This window comes from Poecilia reticulata, chromosome 3, assembly GCF_904066995.2.
Source record: "Poecilia reticulata chromosome 3, P_reticulata-male-v2, whole genome shotgun sequence".
NCBI lineage: Eukaryota > Metazoa > Chordata > Actinopteri > Cyprinodontiformes > Poeciliidae > Poecilia > Poecilia reticulata.
The window spans coordinates 11,413,140-11,433,432 of record NC_088832.1 but is presented as its reverse complement, the minus strand read 5'-3'; the positions used below and the strand labels follow the sequence as shown (position 1 = coordinate 11,433,432).

The 20,293-nt window shown below is 39.4% G+C and overlaps 2 protein-coding genes across 3 annotated transcripts; one reads left to right on the top strand and one right to left on the bottom strand.

Annotated features, from left to right (window-relative positions):
- Positions 1-288: 288 nt before the first annotated feature.
- Positions 289-10,866, bottom strand: myef2 (myelin expression factor 2). Its single transcript, XM_008404589.3, has 17 exons — positions 10,647-10,866; positions 9,412-9,614; positions 8,597-8,649; positions 7,715-7,722; positions 7,523-7,616; positions 5,278-5,469; positions 5,037-5,190; positions 4,894-4,943; positions 4,740-4,800; positions 4,411-4,530; positions 2,880-2,918; positions 2,182-2,277; positions 1,991-2,062; positions 1,811-1,855; positions 1,138-1,316; positions 805-856; positions 289-655 (listed from the first exon to the last, which is right to left on the bottom strand). Exons 1-17 carry the CDS (start codon positions 10,754-10,756, stop codon positions 492-494), a joined length of 1,692 nt encoding a protein of 563 aa, XP_008402811.1. The 5' UTR covers positions 10,757-10,866; the 3' UTR covers positions 289-491.
- A 5,738-nt stretch (positions 10,867-16,604) lies between these two features.
- On the top strand, positions 16,605-19,591 carry ctxn2 (cortexin 2). Of its 2 annotated transcripts, none has more exons than XM_008404593.3 (2): positions 16,605-17,160; positions 18,033-19,591. In XM_008404593.3, exon 2 carries the CDS (start codon positions 18,102-18,104, stop codon positions 18,345-18,347), a length of 246 nt encoding a protein of 81 aa, XP_008402815.1. In that variant the 5' UTR covers positions 16,605-17,160; positions 18,033-18,101; the 3' UTR covers positions 18,348-19,591. The 2 variants fall into 2 exon arrangements, with proteins under 2 accessions (XP_008402815.1, XP_008402812.1); XM_008404590.3 differs by having other exon boundaries at positions 16,608-17,187.
- Positions 19,592-20,293: the final 702 nt, after the last annotated feature.

Sequence of the window (20,293 nt, the reverse complement as noted above, 5' to 3'; positions counted from 1 at the left end):
GCCATAAATAGTAAAAAAAAAATTCCATTCATCCTGTTACAACCATCCTAAACTCTGACACGGTCATTCATGTTTATGACTAAAAGTAAAAATCATCAAGCAATTCGATTAAAACAATGGGAGTTTATCCTCCCCCACTTCCTCAAATGTACAAAACTTTACATCTACTAGTGTCCTGATAAATGTCATTACTAATTTGAAACTGACACACAAGGGCGTTGAGAAATAACACTCATAAGACGAAAATCTTAGGTCCAGCTTACAAGTTGAAGAAGTTTCCAAGCGCAGTTTAAAAATTAAAAAGTTTATTTATTCAAATAAACTGACAAATCATAACTGGGTTTATAAAACAAAGGTAAAACGGCTATGTCGTATACCAACAAAAATGAAATCAGGGAAACATGAAGTCATAGTGTTTTTAAAACAAAACAATGATTGGTACGGGCGTCAGAAAGTGTAAAGTGAGTTACGAGGGGGTTTCTACAAAATCTCTAAGCGTTGCGATCAATGCGGACGTCCACCTCCCGGCCGTTGATCTTGGTTCCGTTCATCATCCTGCAGGCCTTCTCTGCGGTCTCTGGAGAATCAAATTTCACCGTCCCGCAACCCTTTGACCTCCCATTTTCCATTTTGATTTCTGCAAACAGCACCTGACCTGCAGGAAACAAGAATCAGCAATGACTGAATGACGCAACTAGCATCAATTAAAAATGGTTTATGTTAAGGCTGAATAGAAGACCCGTTAGTTCACTGGTCAATCATAATGAAATGTCAAAGGATCAAACAAAAAAATGTAATTCATACCACAGTGACTGAACTTGTCTTTCAGCTTTTGCCATGTCAGGTCATAGGACAGCTGCAACACAGATTTATCAATCAGCATATAGCAAAGAACAGAAAATAGAGATGCACCATTGCTTTCAAACAGAGATTAGGATTAGCTCATTTTCAATTGATCAGCTCGTGACAGGAAGGTCAAATACTCAAAAATCAGACTCCTTGATCAGTACACCTCAAACTTATAAGTGCTACGAACATTAATAAAGTGGTAAAAAAAAAATAAAAGAATCATTTAGCTAAAAGTTTCATCACTAATATTCACTAAATGAGATTTTAGCAGCCTTTGGCCACACTTACATTTCGCACAAATATCTGGCAGCCGCCTTTGGACCCTGAGCCCCTGTCCGACATGCCTCCACCCATGTGTCCGCCACCTCCGTAGCCTCCAAAGCCACGGTTCATGTCCATTCCCGACATGCCTACACGGTCGAAGCTGGGGCCCATTCTGTCCATGGACATGCTGCCCATTCCACCACCTGTTATACAGAAGCATGAATGCTTTCCCAAGGAAATGGATTCCAGCAGGGCACCATCTTTATATTTTATGACTGGGATTTTAACACCATATATCATTGGGCAGTGCCCAAATAGTTTTTTATTCTATTTGAAATAACCAGACCCCACTGAAGCTAAGAAGATACTTTAGTTTGAAACATAATAAAACATGAATAAAAATGCAAAGGGATGGAAATAGTCCATAGGCATAACAAATGTAATTGTTATGCAATTTGCAATGAAAATGTGGCCATGAAAGTCATACATTATTTGGTAACCACACTAAAACTAAAAAGACTAAAGTTTTACATGTCATGATGCTTCAATTACTTTCATAAATATATTTATTTCAAGTTATACATGACCCAACAGCTTGTTTCGGATTCTACTGTACAGGATTGTGCTTTATATATTAATATGAATTTAGACAGAGTTGTGACGCATTCAAAATAACTGGTTTGGGTTCTTACTGTACCTAAGCCACTTCCCATGTGTCCCATGCTTCCTCCAAAACTGCCACCTAAAGGACAGAAGGTACATTGGTCCATATTTCATTCAACAACTAATTTACACAATAAGTTAGGTGTGATGAAAAATTCAGACGTCATGAGACAAATAAATTAATATGAAATCGACGGATGAATTTCACTCTTACCCATTCCTCCAAAGGAATCCGCAAATCCTCGGCTCATGGGCATGTCAAAGTCCCGATCCAGTCCACCAATTCCTGATCGATACAGATCTCCACAGGTTAAAACCTTCCCTCAGCCTGAAGTGGCTAGTTCATCTGTATGTGACTGAACTGACCCTAATCTGTGTGCATTTTGAGTGAAAATGCCCACTTACCTCCCATTCTGCCAACTGGCGCTATGTCCCTGCCTCCAAAGCTCCCCATGCTGCCCATGCTGTCCATGCCGCCGTAGCCTCCACTCCCACTCATTCCTGTTAAAAAGAGCATCAAGTGGGATCAGTTTAGTCGTTAACAGGGACAACTACAACTAAACTAAGCCCTATGGTAACACTTTATTTGAAGGGGGTTGAATAAGACTGTCATGACACTTTCATACATGACATAACATCTGTCATGAACATGAATAAGCCCTTCATGAATATTTATGACTGTTGTAAAAGCGGAATTTGGTAAATTATGACACTTTTATTACAAAGTTGACATTATTGAAAATGTCTGTGTTATGACAACTTGACATTAACCAAGAAATCATTACCGTTTAAACTTTACCTTTAATAACATAAAGTTACCCAATTTTTAAAGTGCAATCAGTAATACTTTTATAACAAATTTATATCAGTAATGATTTATTGGTTAATGTCAAGTTGTCATAACAAAGACATTTTCAATAATGTCAACTTTGTATTAAAAGTGTCATAATTTACCAAATTCCGCTTCATGACAACAGTCAAATATTCATGAAGGTTCATTCATGTTCATGACAAATGTTATGTTATGTTTATGACAGTGTCATGTCAGTCTTATTCACCCCCCTTCAAATAAAGTGTTGCAAACCCTATAAACAAAATCTTACCTCCAAGCCTGCTCATTCCTCCATAACCTGAATCCATACCTGTGGCAGAAGAACGTCTCAGTGAGGCTACATCAAAGTGATGCACAAAAACGTATTTATTTATTTAAGATACCGTATTTTCCGCACTATAAGGCGCACCGGATTATAAGGCGCACCTTCAATGAATGGCCTATTTTAGGACTTTTTTATATATACGGCGCACCGCATTATAAGGCGCATAGAATAGACGCTACAGTTAGGGTTGCCACCCGTCCCGTCTTGGACCGATACGGGACGCGATTTGTTCTGTACTCTATAAGTGTGGATGTGTAATAATAAAGAGGTGGTCCCCGAGTACTTTATAGTTTGGCAGAGCCTCTGCCGCGGAAGTAAACACACACTTGTGTAAAGTCGTGATGACGCCCCGCTTTGCCATCACTTGCTGCAGAGGATCACGTTACAAGTTCAAATCCATGCTGAGAGTGGAACTCCTTGCTCCTCCGCTTCTACTTCAGCAAAGCTCACAGTTTTTACCAAATTCTGTAGCTTTCGGTGTACTTCTAAATCTGCTCCTTAGTCGCATCTTTTCGGGGTTGCTACTGCCTCTAGTGGCGTGGGGGTGGTAACACAACTAATATAAATACATTACTAAATCAGAATACCGCAAAGTCTTTATTATTTATTCTTAATTCTCTTAAGAATGTAGAGCTAATTAAATGATCTAAACAAGACCTTAAAGTGGTTCCAGTTTCTCTCAATGGCCAAACTGTTGAAACTGTGGCAAATTTTAAATTCTTGGGTCGTTCCTGGACAGTCAGTTCAACTTTGCTGAAAACACCGACTATATTTTGAAGAACTGTTCTCAGAGACTCTACCTTTTAAGAAGACTTGGTGATCATGGAGTGACCCGACTCTAGTTGGGTCACCCCTGTCTTGAATTTGGGTTAAAATATATCAGATTTTATTTATCACTACAGAAGGGTTCAGTGAATGCGCATATCAAATTGGTGGGTTCGGTACCTCAAAAAAGGTTAAGAACCACTGCCCTAGTCGAAGCATCCCGGATGAATATCTAAAGCCACTCTGTTGACATAAAGAATATCAACAGAACAGTCCAACTCGGATCAGCGAGGAGAGCCTTCCGCGACTCGGCCGGACGATGGTTACCCTTCTCCGTTTGCGCACAGCATATTCGTGGAGAACGTGGTGCTAAATGACCTGCAGACGACCTGATTATCAGGTCAGTAGGTAGATAGGTCAGTCAAACTTTATTAACAAACCAGCGTTCTGACAACTATCCCAGCATGCACAGCGCGCTTCTTCTTCTACGGGCGAAAATAAAATCGGCGGCTGCTCACCGTAGTTGCTAGACTTGTTGTGGCTCAATATTGGTCCATATATAAGGCGCACCGGATTATAAGGCATACTGTCGGCTTTTGAGGAAATTGAAGGTTTTTAGGTGCACCTTATAGTGCGGAAAATACGGTAGTTTGTAAATAGAAAGAGCAGCATTGTCACAATATGAAGCAACTAAAACATGTGTTTTACTGACCTCCAGGTCCCATGGAGCCCATTCCTCCTCCTCCTCCGCCGCCACCACCACCACTAAGACGGTTTGCATTTATGGGCTGCCCTCCTGGCCCCAGACCCATGCCGATGCCACCCAGGCCCCCTGAAACACAGCAAAAAAAAGTAAAAAAAACAATCCCATGAAAAAAGGTTGAAATTTAAAATTATCCACCTCTTTCATGATGTTTTGCACTTCAACAATCACAATGAAAATGTCCTGCAATGGTGCTTACCGTTTACCAACCTCTCTAATATTTTCAACATCTACATTAGAATTTTGTGAGGTAAAAATAGAGCAAAAGATTCTCTCACGTGGCAACTGTGGTGCTTTTTCTACTGGAAGGAAATCATCAGGGGGAAGAGACTTTTCATCCTACAAGTCCATATACAAAATGTTACATTTTTTTAATGATCTCTGCCAGGGTTTAGAAGCAATAATTTAAAATAAGATTTAAATTCAACATACAATCTTAACGTGCATCTGCCTTTCAAAGAGCATCTGGCCGTTGAACATGGCTGAGAAAATAGTTAAGGACAAAAGTAAAATGAGATATTTGAAGGCTGCGTTTTGTATTTTTTTTTTAGTAATATTTAGGTTTTAAAGGATACATATGGCCTGCACAGCTTCCAGAGGCTGATCAAAAGTAACCGTTCCCATTCCACGACTTTTCCCGTCTTTGTCCTCCTTTACATCAGCTCGCTTCACCACTCCTGCCATGCTGAACACCTCTTTCAACTTCTTCCAGCCCACTTTGAAGTCCAGCTGCAGAACACAAACACAAATGTACCTTAAACTAAACCGTTTCTTTTTTACTTGGACGGGAGCAAAAGCCCGTGGTTCTGTTCTTACATTAGCCACAAACACGGTGTTCCCTAGTCTGCCAGCCTGCAGCGCGTGGATGACCTCAGGCGGGATGTTGGGGTTGTTGGCAATCGAAGGAGGAATGTTCATCCCACCAGGCACCATGTCCTGCCCACGACCCCCATGCTGACCTCCTCCCATGCGCTGCAGAGCACGCCGGGCGTGTTCACCGTCGTAGTCCTTGCATACAAAACATGTTTCAAGACAAAAAACAAATGAAAGCATAATCTCCAACTAAAGGCTTAAAGTTTAAACGTAATGCTACTTGGCAAAAATTTAGTAAATCAATTATAATTATAAACATGTTCCGTTATTTAAACTAAGCGTGACAAAATAAAGCTGAAAAACCATTCTAAATTTTACATGCAGACTTTTATAACACTGGCTGTAACTTGATAACCTCGCTGTTGAAGGATGGAGATTGTCACTCAGGGAAAAGAAATTTGGAAACTGCAGCAATTTTCTATGAGGACATCAACAAAGTGGTCTGAAGAGCAATCCATCATGTGGAGATCAGTTTATACAACATCAACATGATCCATAGATTCCACTGCAGCTACAAAAAGGCTAAACTGATGAATCAGACTCTGCTTTTATAAACACAAACAAAAGTTTTAGCCATAGCTACTCTGGTAGTTTATATATATATATATATATATATATATATATATATATATATATATATATATATATATATATATATATTCAGTGATTCTTGAGAATAGGGACAAAATGGGTTTTCATTTTCCCCATTTTTATTTATTTTTTATTATTTCTCAACCTTATGTATGCAAATATGACAAATAATGATTAGGAAATGTTAAGATGCTAAGGTACAAGCTATTACCGACGTTTTACTAATTTTTACAAAGAAATGCTTCTCAAGAAAAAAAATTAATTAAAACAAAAAACAACAAAAAGTCCATCTGACAGAGTTGACAGTGCATGACGGAGTTGACACAGAACTGAAGGTTGTGTCAAACTAGTGAGTAAAATGAAAAACTTGATACATGTGAAGTAATGCAATTTATGTAAAATACATTAAAATGAATTAATTGCACATTTAAGTGAGATTTGACAACAATTTCACTGAAAGAGTCAGAAAAACTCTGATGGAGTTGACAAAAAGCCAAACTACCTCAATTTATATGATGTTATTCTGAAGGAGGCCATGTTGTTGTTCACCAGGTCCATGAAATCTTTACATTATACCAAAATTAAGCTTTTATTTCACAAAATTTCATCAAGGTTTTGTAAATTGTCAGTTATGGTGTTGACACATCATGGTTGCGACAAACAACTTAGGAATAAAAAGAAGAAAAAACTGAAGAATAACATAAGCTAACCAGAGCTAACTAGCCCTCTTAGCAAAGGAAGTGGTTGTGGGGTCCTCAGAAGTTCTGGTGTCCCCCAATAATGCCAGATTTTTTTTCTTAACATTCTTTTTGTCTGACTGACGGTGTTGACAAAAACTAGGGACAAATTTCAATGGAGTTGGAAAATATATAAAAATAATTTTTAATTCAATTTATTGATATTTTTTATAATTATTTATATGAATACTTATACTTAATTGTCATAATATATAATTTTAGTATTTCTTTAATTGTTTTAAACTATTATAATGTATTGAGTTCTGCTCCTGGACAAGGGTCTTTACAGGCATCATCCACCGACTACAATGTTTCAAATAAAAAAATATTCTGCAAACACCAGGAAAATATACATTGCTGTGCTCACATGACCCAGGTTAGTTTAGTCAGATATTTGAAAAAATTATATTTTGTGTATATTTTATTCAAATTTTGTGCTTTATCCAAAGGACCTGTTTTGTCCCTATTCTCAAGAATCACTGATTTGTGTTTGAAACCTGGTCCTTAAAAAAAGCAACAAAAAAAAAAAAGCAAGAGGTAAGACTTTTAACAAGCTTCTGACATCAAGAGAATCTTAGAATTATGCATAAAATATTAATTCATGCAGCCATCATTTTAAACACTTATAATCTTTAAATTTTCCTTTATTTTGTTCTTGTGCACCACTATAGCTTTATGTATCGTTGCACCCACATTGCAAACTTAACTTCAAACTTGAAATCTGTTGTGGCTGGAGACAATTAAATCCGCTCACAATTATTTTCGCTTAAATTAGGACGCTACTAAAAGTAAACCATGAAAACATTTGGTTAAAACTCATCACAAATAAAATGTTTAGACAGAAAATAATTTACGCTCACCTCTTTGATGTTGAGCGGTCTTCCACTCAAGTCATGCTTATTCATAGCTGACACGGCTTTTTTAACATATTCTTCATCTTTGAACTCTACCACACTGTTATAAGCAGACAACAGGAAACATTTTTTTTTTTTTTTTTAAAGGAAAAATAAAAAAATTAAAGATATGTTTGAAAATATAAAGTAGATTCTTACCCACAACCCTGATTGGAAAGCAGCAGGAGAATCCAGGTGGCACCCAAGGAGTAAACAGAATATATTTAATATCATGTTTAAAGTCAAATGGAACAAAATATATGTAGTGTACGCATCAACATGGTTTCGACAACATTCAGAGATGTATTGTCATTCTATGTAGATTGGTTTGAGCTGGAGGTTTTTGGTTGTGTTTGTTGAAAACATTAAAAGCATCATTTTATAAATATTGAGCTCATCTCTGATAATGTGCAGTAGAGTTTAAGTAGTAAACAAGACATTTTGGTTCAAATTCATTTAAAAAGGCATTCATATGCACAGCATATAATTATCAATTAAAGCCTTTACTCTGCAACACAATTACATTAACAAAAAAAAAAAGATTTTAGCAACTAAGGAAACTTACATTAGTTTGCAATTACTTTCTGAAATGCAGTTGTGCAAATTAATATAAAAACACTGAGAAAGAAAAAAAAATGTTCAAAACAGTTTCGCTCCACTGAAGAGAAAGCTGTGCCATATTGTGAAAAATAAAGATTCTTTGACATGAGGCTCAACCAATCAGGTAAAAATCACACAACCCACATTCCAGTTTGGGAAAATGGCCGAAAACAATCAAACTTTTAAACCAATTGAAATGACAACAACAAATGCAAAAATTGACTCGGCAGAGTTCTTTGCGCTACGTTTTCCAAAAGTCTACAGGACATCTCCCATTTAAGTGAAAAATCGATCTTTATCCATCTATTAGGCTCTAAAGACAACATACAGTATCTCCAGTTCAGTAGAGCCAAAGGATCAGAACCTAAAAGAGCACATGATTAATGAGAGCCTGCTGAGGGCATTTAAAACCTCGTGCAGCAAGTTGGCCACATCACTTACCCTTGACTTTCCTTCAGCATCCTTAAAGAGCTCCACGTATGTAACCTCACCAACTACATGAGACATACAAAGGAAAAAATACCAAAAGAACAAAAGTAATTTAAGTCACCAAGTCACCAAGTCTTCAAGTCGCCGCTGGCCTTGGCAATGCCGCTACGGATGGAGATGTCCCATTAATGATCAACAGTCAGCCCAGACCAACATCCCACCAGACAACACCATGCCTTTCTGGGCAGTGACTGAGACACCCAAAGGCCAAGGCCAGAGAGAAACACAGCTACAATCAACCTGGGAAATTCAAAACACTTCAACATGATCAGTTTAGCAACAGATTCCATTCATGGCAGTGAGAGTGTTTTATGCTGTCGTTTAAGCTCAAAGAAAAGGCTTCTTGACTCCCCCCTAGGTTAAAAGTGAAAACATTACAATATTTTTGATTCACAATCAAGATTTGCCTTGCAGCACATACAAAAAAAGTAAATAAACATTCAACAATCAATTCTAAGACTGGTTTGGAGATTCACTTTGGAGCTGACAATCCCAAAAAATAAAAAACAAGTGACAATGTAACCAAGTTCATCTCCCTTTTATCTCATATCAGCCCAAACTGAATTTTACTAGAACACCAATAACCTAAAAATCACACTATTATATTTCTTCTTTTTTTATTTTTTTTTACTATAAGAACTACCAAAGAAACTACAAACTAAAAGACTAGAAGAAGAACGTCCCATCTGGTAATCAGAAGGTCAAGAACTTCTAGTCAGATCAGACGACAGAAGGGAAGACACCATCCCCATCCCTGGGGACATTACCTTTATCACGCATGAGATCTTTAATTGCCTGCCACTTCATGTCATAAGGTATATTGCTGATGAACACGCGATTCCTATGAGCACTCTTCTTCTCCCCGCCGTGTTTCTCCTTGTAGGGATGATAGCGATTTCCTCTTTTGCTGGTGGACGATTTCTCTTTCCCATCATGCTTTTCCTTGCTCTGCTTGCTTTCTTCGCTGTCCCTAAGAAGCGACAAGAGACAAACATTAAAGAATAACCCATCGACAGACAAGACAACATATTGTAGTCATGCAATCACATAATGCAATAATACGAGTGTAAGTAATTGCATTTTTTATTATCTTTCACTTTAATGTCAGTACATTTTAATAGCACTTTTGCTTAATACAGTATAGGTGAGACAATTACACCAAATTACAACATACGTGATATATTTGTTTTTTATCACTGCTGTGCTGCCAATTCCAAACCAATTAATTTAGTCATCATTATAATGTCATATTAAGTCCCAATTCATATTAACAGTCAACTTTCCCACAGTTAGACATATTTGTTTTTTGGTTTTTAATTACATATGCTGATATTATGTAAGCAATTCTACATGACCAAATATAGTACAATAGGAATTAGATTACGTCTAAATGTATGAAAAATGTATATCTTAACGTTAATAATATAGAACAAATGTATTAATGTTTGAAAAAGACTTATAGAACTTTAATATATCTGGTAAAATATATTAAAGTTCTTTTCTGGGCGATTTGATGCTATAGCTTTTTGACAAACTAATATGTTAACTCATCATCACTGGGAAGCCAATCTTCGCTACCTGACGGCTACAGAAAACACACCTCCGAGTTAATGCAGCGCTGCAGCTGCGTGCTTTCTACCAACACATTTTTATCTATGAGCCCGATATAAGTTTATTAAATAACTAAACAAGATTCGTTTCCAAGCATTGAATTTTAAGTGTTCGCTAACCCTTGTTAGCTCAAGCGAACTAATAATTAGCATAGCTTGCTCATTGCTATGTGTTTTAAATTAGCACCACGTTCTTAAAATCTGTAAGGCAACTCTTCTGACTTAAGTTGGTGTGTAAATATAATATCCACCATACTGTCGAAAGTATAGATTTTTTTTACAGCAGAAGTTGGTTACTTTTAGGCTAACAATAGTTAACACCCAAAGCCTCCATTTTAGCTCATATGGTTAGCAGCTCCTGAAGGGAGGAGCACAGCACCATTGTTACTCACGTTTTCACGCCGTTGGGTGTTTCCTGGGATGTCTCATCCGTCTCGGAGAGGACCGATGCAGTAGTTTCTTCTTGCTTTGGCTCCTCATCAGTAGTTGCAACGTCTGCCATGCTGAGATTTTCCTAAAGCAATCTCACACACTTCACAAGATGCTCCTACGCAGTTGAAATGTGCAGGCTTTGTTCCTCTCCTTCGTGGTGCGTGTAACAGGAGGTTTGCAATGCAACTGAAAGGTGCATTACTGCCACCTGCAGGAAGGAAGTCAAATTAATTTACAAAAGTAATCCGGGGGAAATGTTGTGATCAACGTAGCATAGTTAGTAAGGATTAAAAACAATTACAAATCAAACATACGGCATCTGTGTCGTTCCATGCCTTCTACATGAAGGCATATATAAGCTTCTTGAACATGTTTAATCTAAAAGACAGTGGGTATAAAACAACATAAAAAAGTGCAAGCAAGATCCTCGAGATCATCCAGGAGGCATCCTGATCAGATGTTCAAACCACCTCCATGTATCGATGTATAGGCTGAGCCCTGATACCATACATTACATACTGGAAAAATGTCTTTGTTAAGGCAACAGAGCCCCAAACTGTCTTTTCATTTCCTGCGCCACCCTTCCATCAATAATTTAAGATACTATAACTTTTACTCATCAGGCAAACACTGGCTCTTAATCAACACTTTCCAACTCGGAACCACGGCGGCATCGGACTTGGAGGGCATTACTCTCATTTCAGCCCTTTCACTCTCAACTGCGGAGTGCCTCAGTGTATGCTAAAGGTTGTGATTTGAAGACGCCTGCAAAGGCCCCTATCATTTGCAAACAAACAGTAAAGATGAGAACCTGAGATCTCTGAGCCACACACCGCCTCTCTATGACTTCGCCTTGCGATCCTGATCATGAACAACACAAAGAGCAAGAGAACAAAGGGCAGCTCAGGTGGAGGAAAGCAAACGCAGCTCTTGCTTCGGCTGTATAGGGACTTGACTGATCATGAATGCATCCTCTTCACCCTGAACTCCCACTGCAAAAAATCCTCTGGCACATGGTTGTGAGCTTTCCCCAAATCCAAACACACATCTGGACTGGACAATTAATTAGTATGTGAAATTATAAAAACCAAAACAAACAACCTGAGACGAAATCTTGGGGTGCCCACGTTTGAAGGGTTGTTGTCGGTAAACACACCACCTGGCTCAACAGATTAGCTGAAGGGAGCTGAAAGCATCTATTAAATCCTTGGAACCTTTCCCGACACATATGAGAACCCCTCTCTAGTTTTGATGTTCCGACCGATATGTGACTTTGTTTTGTTGGTGTTTCTTCACTTCTTCTGAAGGCTGTAGTCGTCATATTGTATGAGTGCTGGTTCGTCCTTTTCTAAATTGGTAGTTCAGACATTTCAGACAAGAGTAACCTGGGTTTTGCAGCAATTCAAGAATGGGCAGTGACTGCTCTCTGAATGTTCTCAGAAGCTCTCCTCTCAGGTTGATCTTCAGGAGGCCCTGAGCCACTGGAGTTTCTCCTCCTATACATAAACACCTCTATACAGATATCTGTCTGATTATGCAGCTATGTTAAACACAGTAAAAATCCTGTTATTATTTCATTGACTTTTCAGTAGACACAAAATCTTCTGAAATGTGGGGTGGGATTTGCCTGAACAAATTGTTGTTTTAAAATGAAGCGAGTTTCTGCTTTGCTGCAGAAAGGGAGTGCAGATGAGATATTTTCTGCACTGGAATAAACCTAAATGCAGCTACACCTAGTGCCGGGAAAGGTGACCCCTCCTTAACTGCTTGTGTAATAGGTTGTAAATTATATTTCATTTTTATATAAGATTTATAATACAGCAGCATTTTAATTTCCCTCTTGGGGAATATTAAAATATTTTAATGTGCCATTCTATTTGTTTTTAATTTCAGAAAGTAATTCATACTTCTGGCATTGCCTTAAGCCTATACAATTTAAGCCTACAATTTTCTAGGCAGCACAGTCACAGTGTCAGATTAAATGCTCTCGTTTATTGATTGTAATACACTGCCAAGTCAATTCATCATTCCAGAAACTATTGACTGATGCACATTTTCTTCACTGGAGGAATCATTTCAGTTCTTCTATACGCACGGCTTTAATATCTACAGAGGCCTGTGAAACAAGTCAGAGAAAGCTCCACTGCCAAAGAAATACAGTTATGGCTGCCTTTTCAATTAACAAACAATTGTTCTGAACAAGAAATGTGACGATTTGATAGAAGTAGCAAAAACACATCGACTTAGTGAAATTCATAAGCAGAATTGATGATTCTGCTTATGGGCATACAACTCAGTCACACTTGCTTTACTGACCTCATCAGCAAATAAAAAGGACATAAATACAAACTTGATCAAAAGAGAAGCTTCCATCTCAAACCCAGAAGCAAGCAATGTACAGGACAGTACATTGCTTGTTAATTTTTAACATGCAAGGTACAGGCATGACTTTGTGAATGAAATTTTAAAGTCAATAAACTGATAACATGCTTCATGAATCACACGATGTTCTCTCAGTAGGTATTCTGCAGTTGAATGCTGCACACTGAAATAATGTCGCCTTGCTTGACAGATAAACCTGATTTGCAACCCTGGAGTGAAACTCGGTCCGACTGAAACTGAAAATATTGTCACATTTGCAGATAATTAGGTTTTAATACTTGGAGAGAAACCATAGGGGTGGATGTAGATCAAATTTCTCACTGTGATTTGTTAATAAAATACCACTCTCTGTTGTGGCCCTTAAAACTAAGTCTGCATAATATTTATTTCATTACAGTCATACATCAAAATGTCTTAAAGCTTTTTCTTTCTCTTAGAGCTATGCATATTTGATGAAGCTTGGCCAAAGTTAGTTTAATAATGGCTTCAATTGTGTTAGTGGTGGGGGAGGGGGCTGATGCATTTAAAATATATGCAATTTTGTCAGCATTTGTCTTTGTACTTACTTTCATTATTATGCACGGGTGTAGCATAATGTCCTGTAGCTTTAAATGGGACACTTTATTGGATAAATGTTTTATAGTTTCCAGTATCAGCTTTGTTCCTGACCTGTTGTCTGGGTAAAGATAAAAAGTCTAACAATCTTTATCCATATGTCCTCTGGGTGCTTAACGCAACAAGTCTGTGGCCCTGCAGTTCCTCTTTCAGTGCCAAAAGATTACAATCTCTGCACCGAGACACGAAAAAGAAGGCGTTCTCCTTTGTTGTCGACTAGCAGACAGGAATGGACCACGGTTGAACTGGGTACTGAGGAGAAGCTGATTTGGGAGCATACCTTCAGATAGGACATTTGTCCGTCAGTCACTGCAGCTCAGTCTGTATTTATTTTTACATGGTAAATAGCCTGCATTTGTAAAGTGCTTTATTAAGTCCAAGGAACATAAAGCGGTTTACACAAAGATCAGTCATTCACCCATTTGTACACACATTCACATATCGATGGCAGTAAGCTACATTGTAGCCACAGCTACCCTGGTGCAGAGTGAGAAAACAAAGACTTCCATACCGTCGCTGCCTCTGACCACCAGTATTTATAAGTGTCTTCCCCAAGGAAACATCCATGGAGACGGATGGAGCGAGGGTTCGAACCAGCGACTCACCATATACAAGACAAAACCCGCTCTCTGAACTGCCCTCACTCCATTTAACAAGGAGTTCCCTTGTTATTTGACGATGTAAATCAGATTGTATTATTTGCCATCCAAACAAACATATGGAGTGTTTAGGAAAGTGAAAACTTTAAATAAATTTGTTTACATTTGTAGACAATAAACTAGAATTATGATGAGGCTCGTATGTCAGATCAAAAGAACCTGTTTAAAATAACAGGCATTAAACATATCTTTCATTAATCTCACATTTCTGTCTTTAACTGAAGTAAAGGCTTGAACATCGTGTGAATGTCTGTGTAATTAATCTATATAATGTGTTTGACTTAATGTGACTATAATGTGTTTGTTTACTGAAAGAAATGAACTTTTCAATAATTTACTAACTGGTTAAATTTGATCAGATCAGTTTATTTCTCAGACACACACATTTGCAGCGTACAACGTTTCAATCCGAACTCAAAGTTGTAAAGGAAGAACTGAGTTTAATTGGTTGTCCTTTCAAGGACCTACGCAACATTGAGCATAAAATGTCAATTACTTGTCGAGGTTTATTTATAAACCACATCAGTGTGCTTGTATGTCACCCTTTTTGGACATGAACATTAAAATGCTTAGCTGCAAAAAAACCTATAAGTAAAAACACAATGATCAATTATGTCTATATGCATTGTGTGTTTAAACACAGAGCACGTGTCAGGTGTTGGGTGAATTTGTGTCTTTGGCATTTGCTTCTATTTCATAGCCATGTGTTGCCATTTGGCATCTTCCTGCTTCTCTTCTTTTTCTGTAAGCAAATTATTTCATGCTTATGTACCTAAAGTTTAGACATGAGCATGAAATGATTTGTCAGTGGGGCCAACCTTGTTGAGAGTATCTTCTTTAAATACGCAGTTATGAGAATTTCTTTCTTTTTATCTGCTCTGCAAGCAAAAACAAGCAGCCTGTAATTAAGCAAAGTAAAAACAAAAGTATCTTGTTGATAAGAGCTGCCTCATTTATTGGATGTTTGTGACCCTCCTTACTATGATAGCACTGAAGCCCAAACGCTATTTATATTTAAGAAAATATACAAGATAGCTCAAATTTGTAACTTTTGTGAACTGCAGTCATGACAGACTTTTTCTCCTCTCTCGTGGTTTAAATCACAACAACTCTAAGTGGTTTCCTGCTGGTATATTATAAATGTTGGTGCCTTCTAATTCCATTTTCTTGGGGCAGACACAAATATTTTCAACAGTTGGTTAAAATGTGAGTTGGTAAAGCGAATATGAAAAGGGCCCTTGGCGTATGCATTCACACTCGGCTGGAACGCAAGTCAACCACAAATGTGGGGCACAAAACAACAAAAATTACAAATATACGAAACGGTGGAAAGGTGAGATGACCAGCAGCCCTTTAAACTTGCTTTCAGCTTGCTTTGCCACTGGCCAGCTCTTCAGATGTTATCAAGAAAACAAATAGAAATCTGACTTAATTATAATCTGCTTGCTCATGGCAATAACAATAACAGACTATTTCAAACCAGTCTCTAATGTTCACTCACTGTAAAAAAAAAAAAAGAATTAATAGTCTAATCAAAATATTTATGACCATTCATTACTGCAAGCCTTAAACTGCAAGTGTCATGACATCTCATGACTTCCCAGTAAATTGTAGTGTAAAACAGCCTTATTTTGTTACAAGAAAAATCTGAGTTGAATGTGAAATCTGAATGCAGCTCGTTTGTTCGTATTCCAAAGCTGCAACACAGCAAGCTGAAAACTGCTGTCGAATCAAAAAAGAAATATATGTGTATATATATATATATATATATATATGTGTGTGTGTGTGTGTGTGTGTGTGTGTGTGTGTGTGTGTGTGTGTGACTGAGGAGATACATAAACTTGAAAGGGAATATTATCTCTGGGAATCGTCCAGCTGTGCACATCTGAAAAATTAATGATGGCATGAATTATTGTACATCACTTCCAGTTTTATGTGCACCTCCCTCATGACATTTGTTATCTGTAGAATGGTATCATTCAATGCAAAACCCCTGACAGCAAACAAATTGCTGGGTTTTTCTCTCTGCTGCAATATCTTACTGTGGACAAACAGCTGACCTGCTGTTTGGTTTCCTCTGTGATGCTGCTTTTCATCCCCTACTGAAAATGCTCCTCTTTTTTTCCTCAGCAGGTTTAGGTTACCTGCATCTGTAAGTCTTTTGAGCTGGGGTGTGGGGGGCTAATTTAATTTGTCCCCAGACAACTGCACCAATTACAGACACATCACAAAACCAGGCTGTGCTGTACCAAAAATACCTTTGCAGCAGGTTTTTGTGGGCAGCAGCAGCAGCCAGGGATGCTTTCATTAAAGCGTGCTACTCCTGTCCTACAATAAACACAAAGATGCAGGTTGCTTGTTGTTTTCTGCTGCATTCGTCCTGGCATTGCTGAGAGGGGTGTGGGGTGTTTGCGTGTGGGTGTGTGTGTGATCTGTTGTGAATGAGTGAGGCAGCAGAGCAGCTGAGTGAGACTAACAAGTGGTTGCCATGCAGCAGGAGCAAGCGTGCGTGCTTCTAGAGGGAGAGATAGAGAAACAGAATGATAATGAGCAGGAGGCAGCAGCGAGCGCTAGGACAGGAGCCGCATCTCTCAGGAGAAACACGTAGAACGGATTGATCCAGCCCCACGCCTCTGCTCCTCTGTCTTCTCCTTTTTTTTTGCCCCTTTACCTTCACCTTTTTTTTTTTTTTTTTGCTAAGATGTGAGCTGCTAGCCTAGCGCATCCAGCATGCCAGCAATGGGTGGATTAACGGATACACGTCTGAGAGCTCCGAGGAGGAGGAGGAAGAGTTGCTTGCAGGAATCAGCAGCAACAGGTCTGTAAGGATGGCATGGAAATGATGGTGAGGCACCTGCATTTTCTTCCTCAGACATCCTAACTAGAGAATCTGTCAATGCAGTGCTTCTTTCACCTTTTCCCCACTCCCTCCCTCAGCATACTTGTGCAGCGTCCTCCTCCTCCTGCTCCTCATTCTACTTCCTTTCCCCCCCTCTCGTCTCTTTATGTGTATTTCCTAGCCAATCCACCCCACCTCCCATTATAACTTCACCCACCTGCTGCTTGCCATAGGAGCAAATTTGACTGATGCAGGCAGACAATCCGCTCGTGTGACTGAGCCAGTTTTGTGATTATGTGTGGTCAATTACAGTCACTCTCCTCTCGCTGCCTAACAGAATTATGCTGTCTGGCAGGCATCTTGCTCACACGCAACAGGTAGCGATGTGATCCTCCTAAGCCAAACACATGCAGGGCTGCGTCTTCATGAGAGGTGACGCTTTTTTTGTTGTTTTGCTTTTTTAATTCGCACATCAGCTCTGTTTGTGTTTTAACGGGTGGCTGTGCACTGCGTGCACTGTGCACAGCCAGCATGAGCACCTCTGTGCTTATGCTGGCTGTTTGCAGCTTTCTGCAGAGGAATTCCCAAAGGGGCAGAGCTGGACAGATCTCCGGACATCTGCTTGATGTCTAAATCAGAAGGAGCTATTTAAAGATACCTGTAGTCCTTCATGTTTTATTCAGACCTGCATTTAAATAAGAAAGTTCTGCATGCCTCTCACCACGTCAGCACTCTTATTCCTCCTCATGTTGTCAGTGCTAATTGCGAGTTATGAGGTGCATTACACAGATCTCCCCCAGACGAGAGGCAAAACGGGACTAATCCGAATAAATCCTTTAACCCCTGTCCAGGTGACATGCAGGCTTCTAAACGCCTGACCCCATCTGTGAAGAGATGAGGCACCTAGACGTGGGCTTACCATGAGCAGCGTCCACTTCAACCACTCCCTTGCTGCCATGAGTGGAAACGACATAATGGCGCACTCTCTGACTCTGGAGCAGAAGACGGCGTTTGCTTTCGTGGGGATGCTGCTGGTGTTCTTGGGACTGTTGATAATACGCTGCTTCAGGATCCTGCTGGACCCCTATAGCAGCATGCCCTCCTCCAACTGGGCCGATGGCATCGAAGGGCTGGAGAAAGGGACGTTCGAGTACGCCCTCACCTAACGGTGGGACAAGACTACACGAAAATTACGAGAAAAGACGCCCAAGCCTGCACAACCACTGCACCTGACACCCCCATTAAAACACCCCCAAGTGATGAACCAAGCTCAAGCTGCAAAGCTGTGTGTTGTGTGATGTGCGTGAATTGCTAGGTGAGAGAGCCTTTACTGTATGTGAGTATATGCGAACTGTGTGTGTGTGTGTCTGACTGGATGTGAGGCAGATGCTGTGTCACAATGGGTGACCTTCTGCCAGAGGGCGTGTATTTTAGCTCATCAATTGACACCGAACTTGGCTGTAGCTCCCTTTAACCCACACCAACAAGCTGAATGTCACGACGAGGTGGATTTCTGTGGAACGGGGTGGGAGACTGAAGACTCAGGGACAAGATGCCTCACACGAACTTAGAACAGAGGACAAGCGCGGTTGCACTTCTGCACATGCGGAACAGTTCAGCACAAGACTGCACCTGGATGGATACAGGGTATAACGTCAAACTAGTGCTTTGCGAGCTACTCAAACCCAGTCTGTCGGGAATCTAAAGGAAAGCAGCCACTTTTTTGTTGGATCAGTCCTTTTTCTGGTGTTTTGCTTCCTGACATCCTGCGGCAAATAAGCAAACTGGGACCTACATTGTGGTATCCCTGTTTCTAAATAATGCAAAATGAGCTCAGAGATTGTACCGCTCCAGCGTCAGAGCGATGGTGAATTGAAAGTGGCCAAAGTTATACAGACTGACTGACTGACTGATGAGCATAAGACAAGAGACTTTTTTTTCCCCCACTCACAGCACTGTTGTTCCAGATCACTGGGAGGAACTCACTCAGCAGAGGTGTCATATAAAACAAGGACGGGATGTTTGTCAGCTCTACACTTGACCATATTTTCAGATCATCCCAAAACTCCCCCCTGTCCCAATTCTCTTCCTTCCACCCGGAGGGAGACGGGACGGTCCGGAAAGCAGACCGTTTAGAGTCTGGACTGTTCCGTTGATAATTTTTACGGTCTACTGTTTCTCCTTAGTGCTGTGAATCTGCCTTACTGTGACCTTCAATAGGTTTATGTGCCTTCATCTAGAAACATTAGAGCACCTGTTTGTGGGTGTGTGGGAGGGAGTGTGTGTGTGTCTTTGAGTGAGTGTCACATCATAATGACAGGCCAGTTGCTTGCTCCGCTGGTGATAGAGATTTTGCATTGATTTCATTTGATTTGATGATGTGAAATAAAAAGGATTTATTCCCTTTAAATGTCGTAGCTCAGCGTTTTTTTGTAGTTTGGGTGACAAATGGACATGTTTACTAGCATATCCTAGTATAGATGTATAAAAAACCTTTAAAAAATGTAATATTTTGTTGCAATGGCATGTTCTCATACAGAAAATTTTAAGAAAATCACACCATTTAAGAAGGAAGGACTCTATAACATGAAGAAATGGCTGTTTTTAACAAAATCAATGGTGCCATGCCGCTGACAGCTTTGCTGCAGATACTTTACACGTCCCCTTTTCTCTGTTGGACATCACATCATCTTCTTCTATAACATTTTAAAAACTTGGGAAAACTCGGAGAGAGACCAAAGAGATCATTTCTCTTTGTGAAATCTCACTAGTTAGCCCACAATCCCAAGCCCTCTCTACTCTCTTCTCTTCAGCTTCCTCTAAGGTTTTCTTTTGGTTTTCTGAGGACTGTGATGGCCATTGAAGAAAGTTGATTTTGTTGTATGTTGAACCATTTCAGAGCTCATTTGGCCATATATTTTATGTCTTTTAGGCTGCCGAAATTGTGACCCGTGTACAGTTAAAAAAAAAAAATCCTGGTATTTCAAAGACTTCACAATGTCATAAAATCTAACAAGGTTCCCAGATCAATTGGAAGTAAAGCAGGATCAGCACACAAGATCCTCCAACATAATTAACAGTGGATATGAAGCTTGATCTGACTCTCACTAAC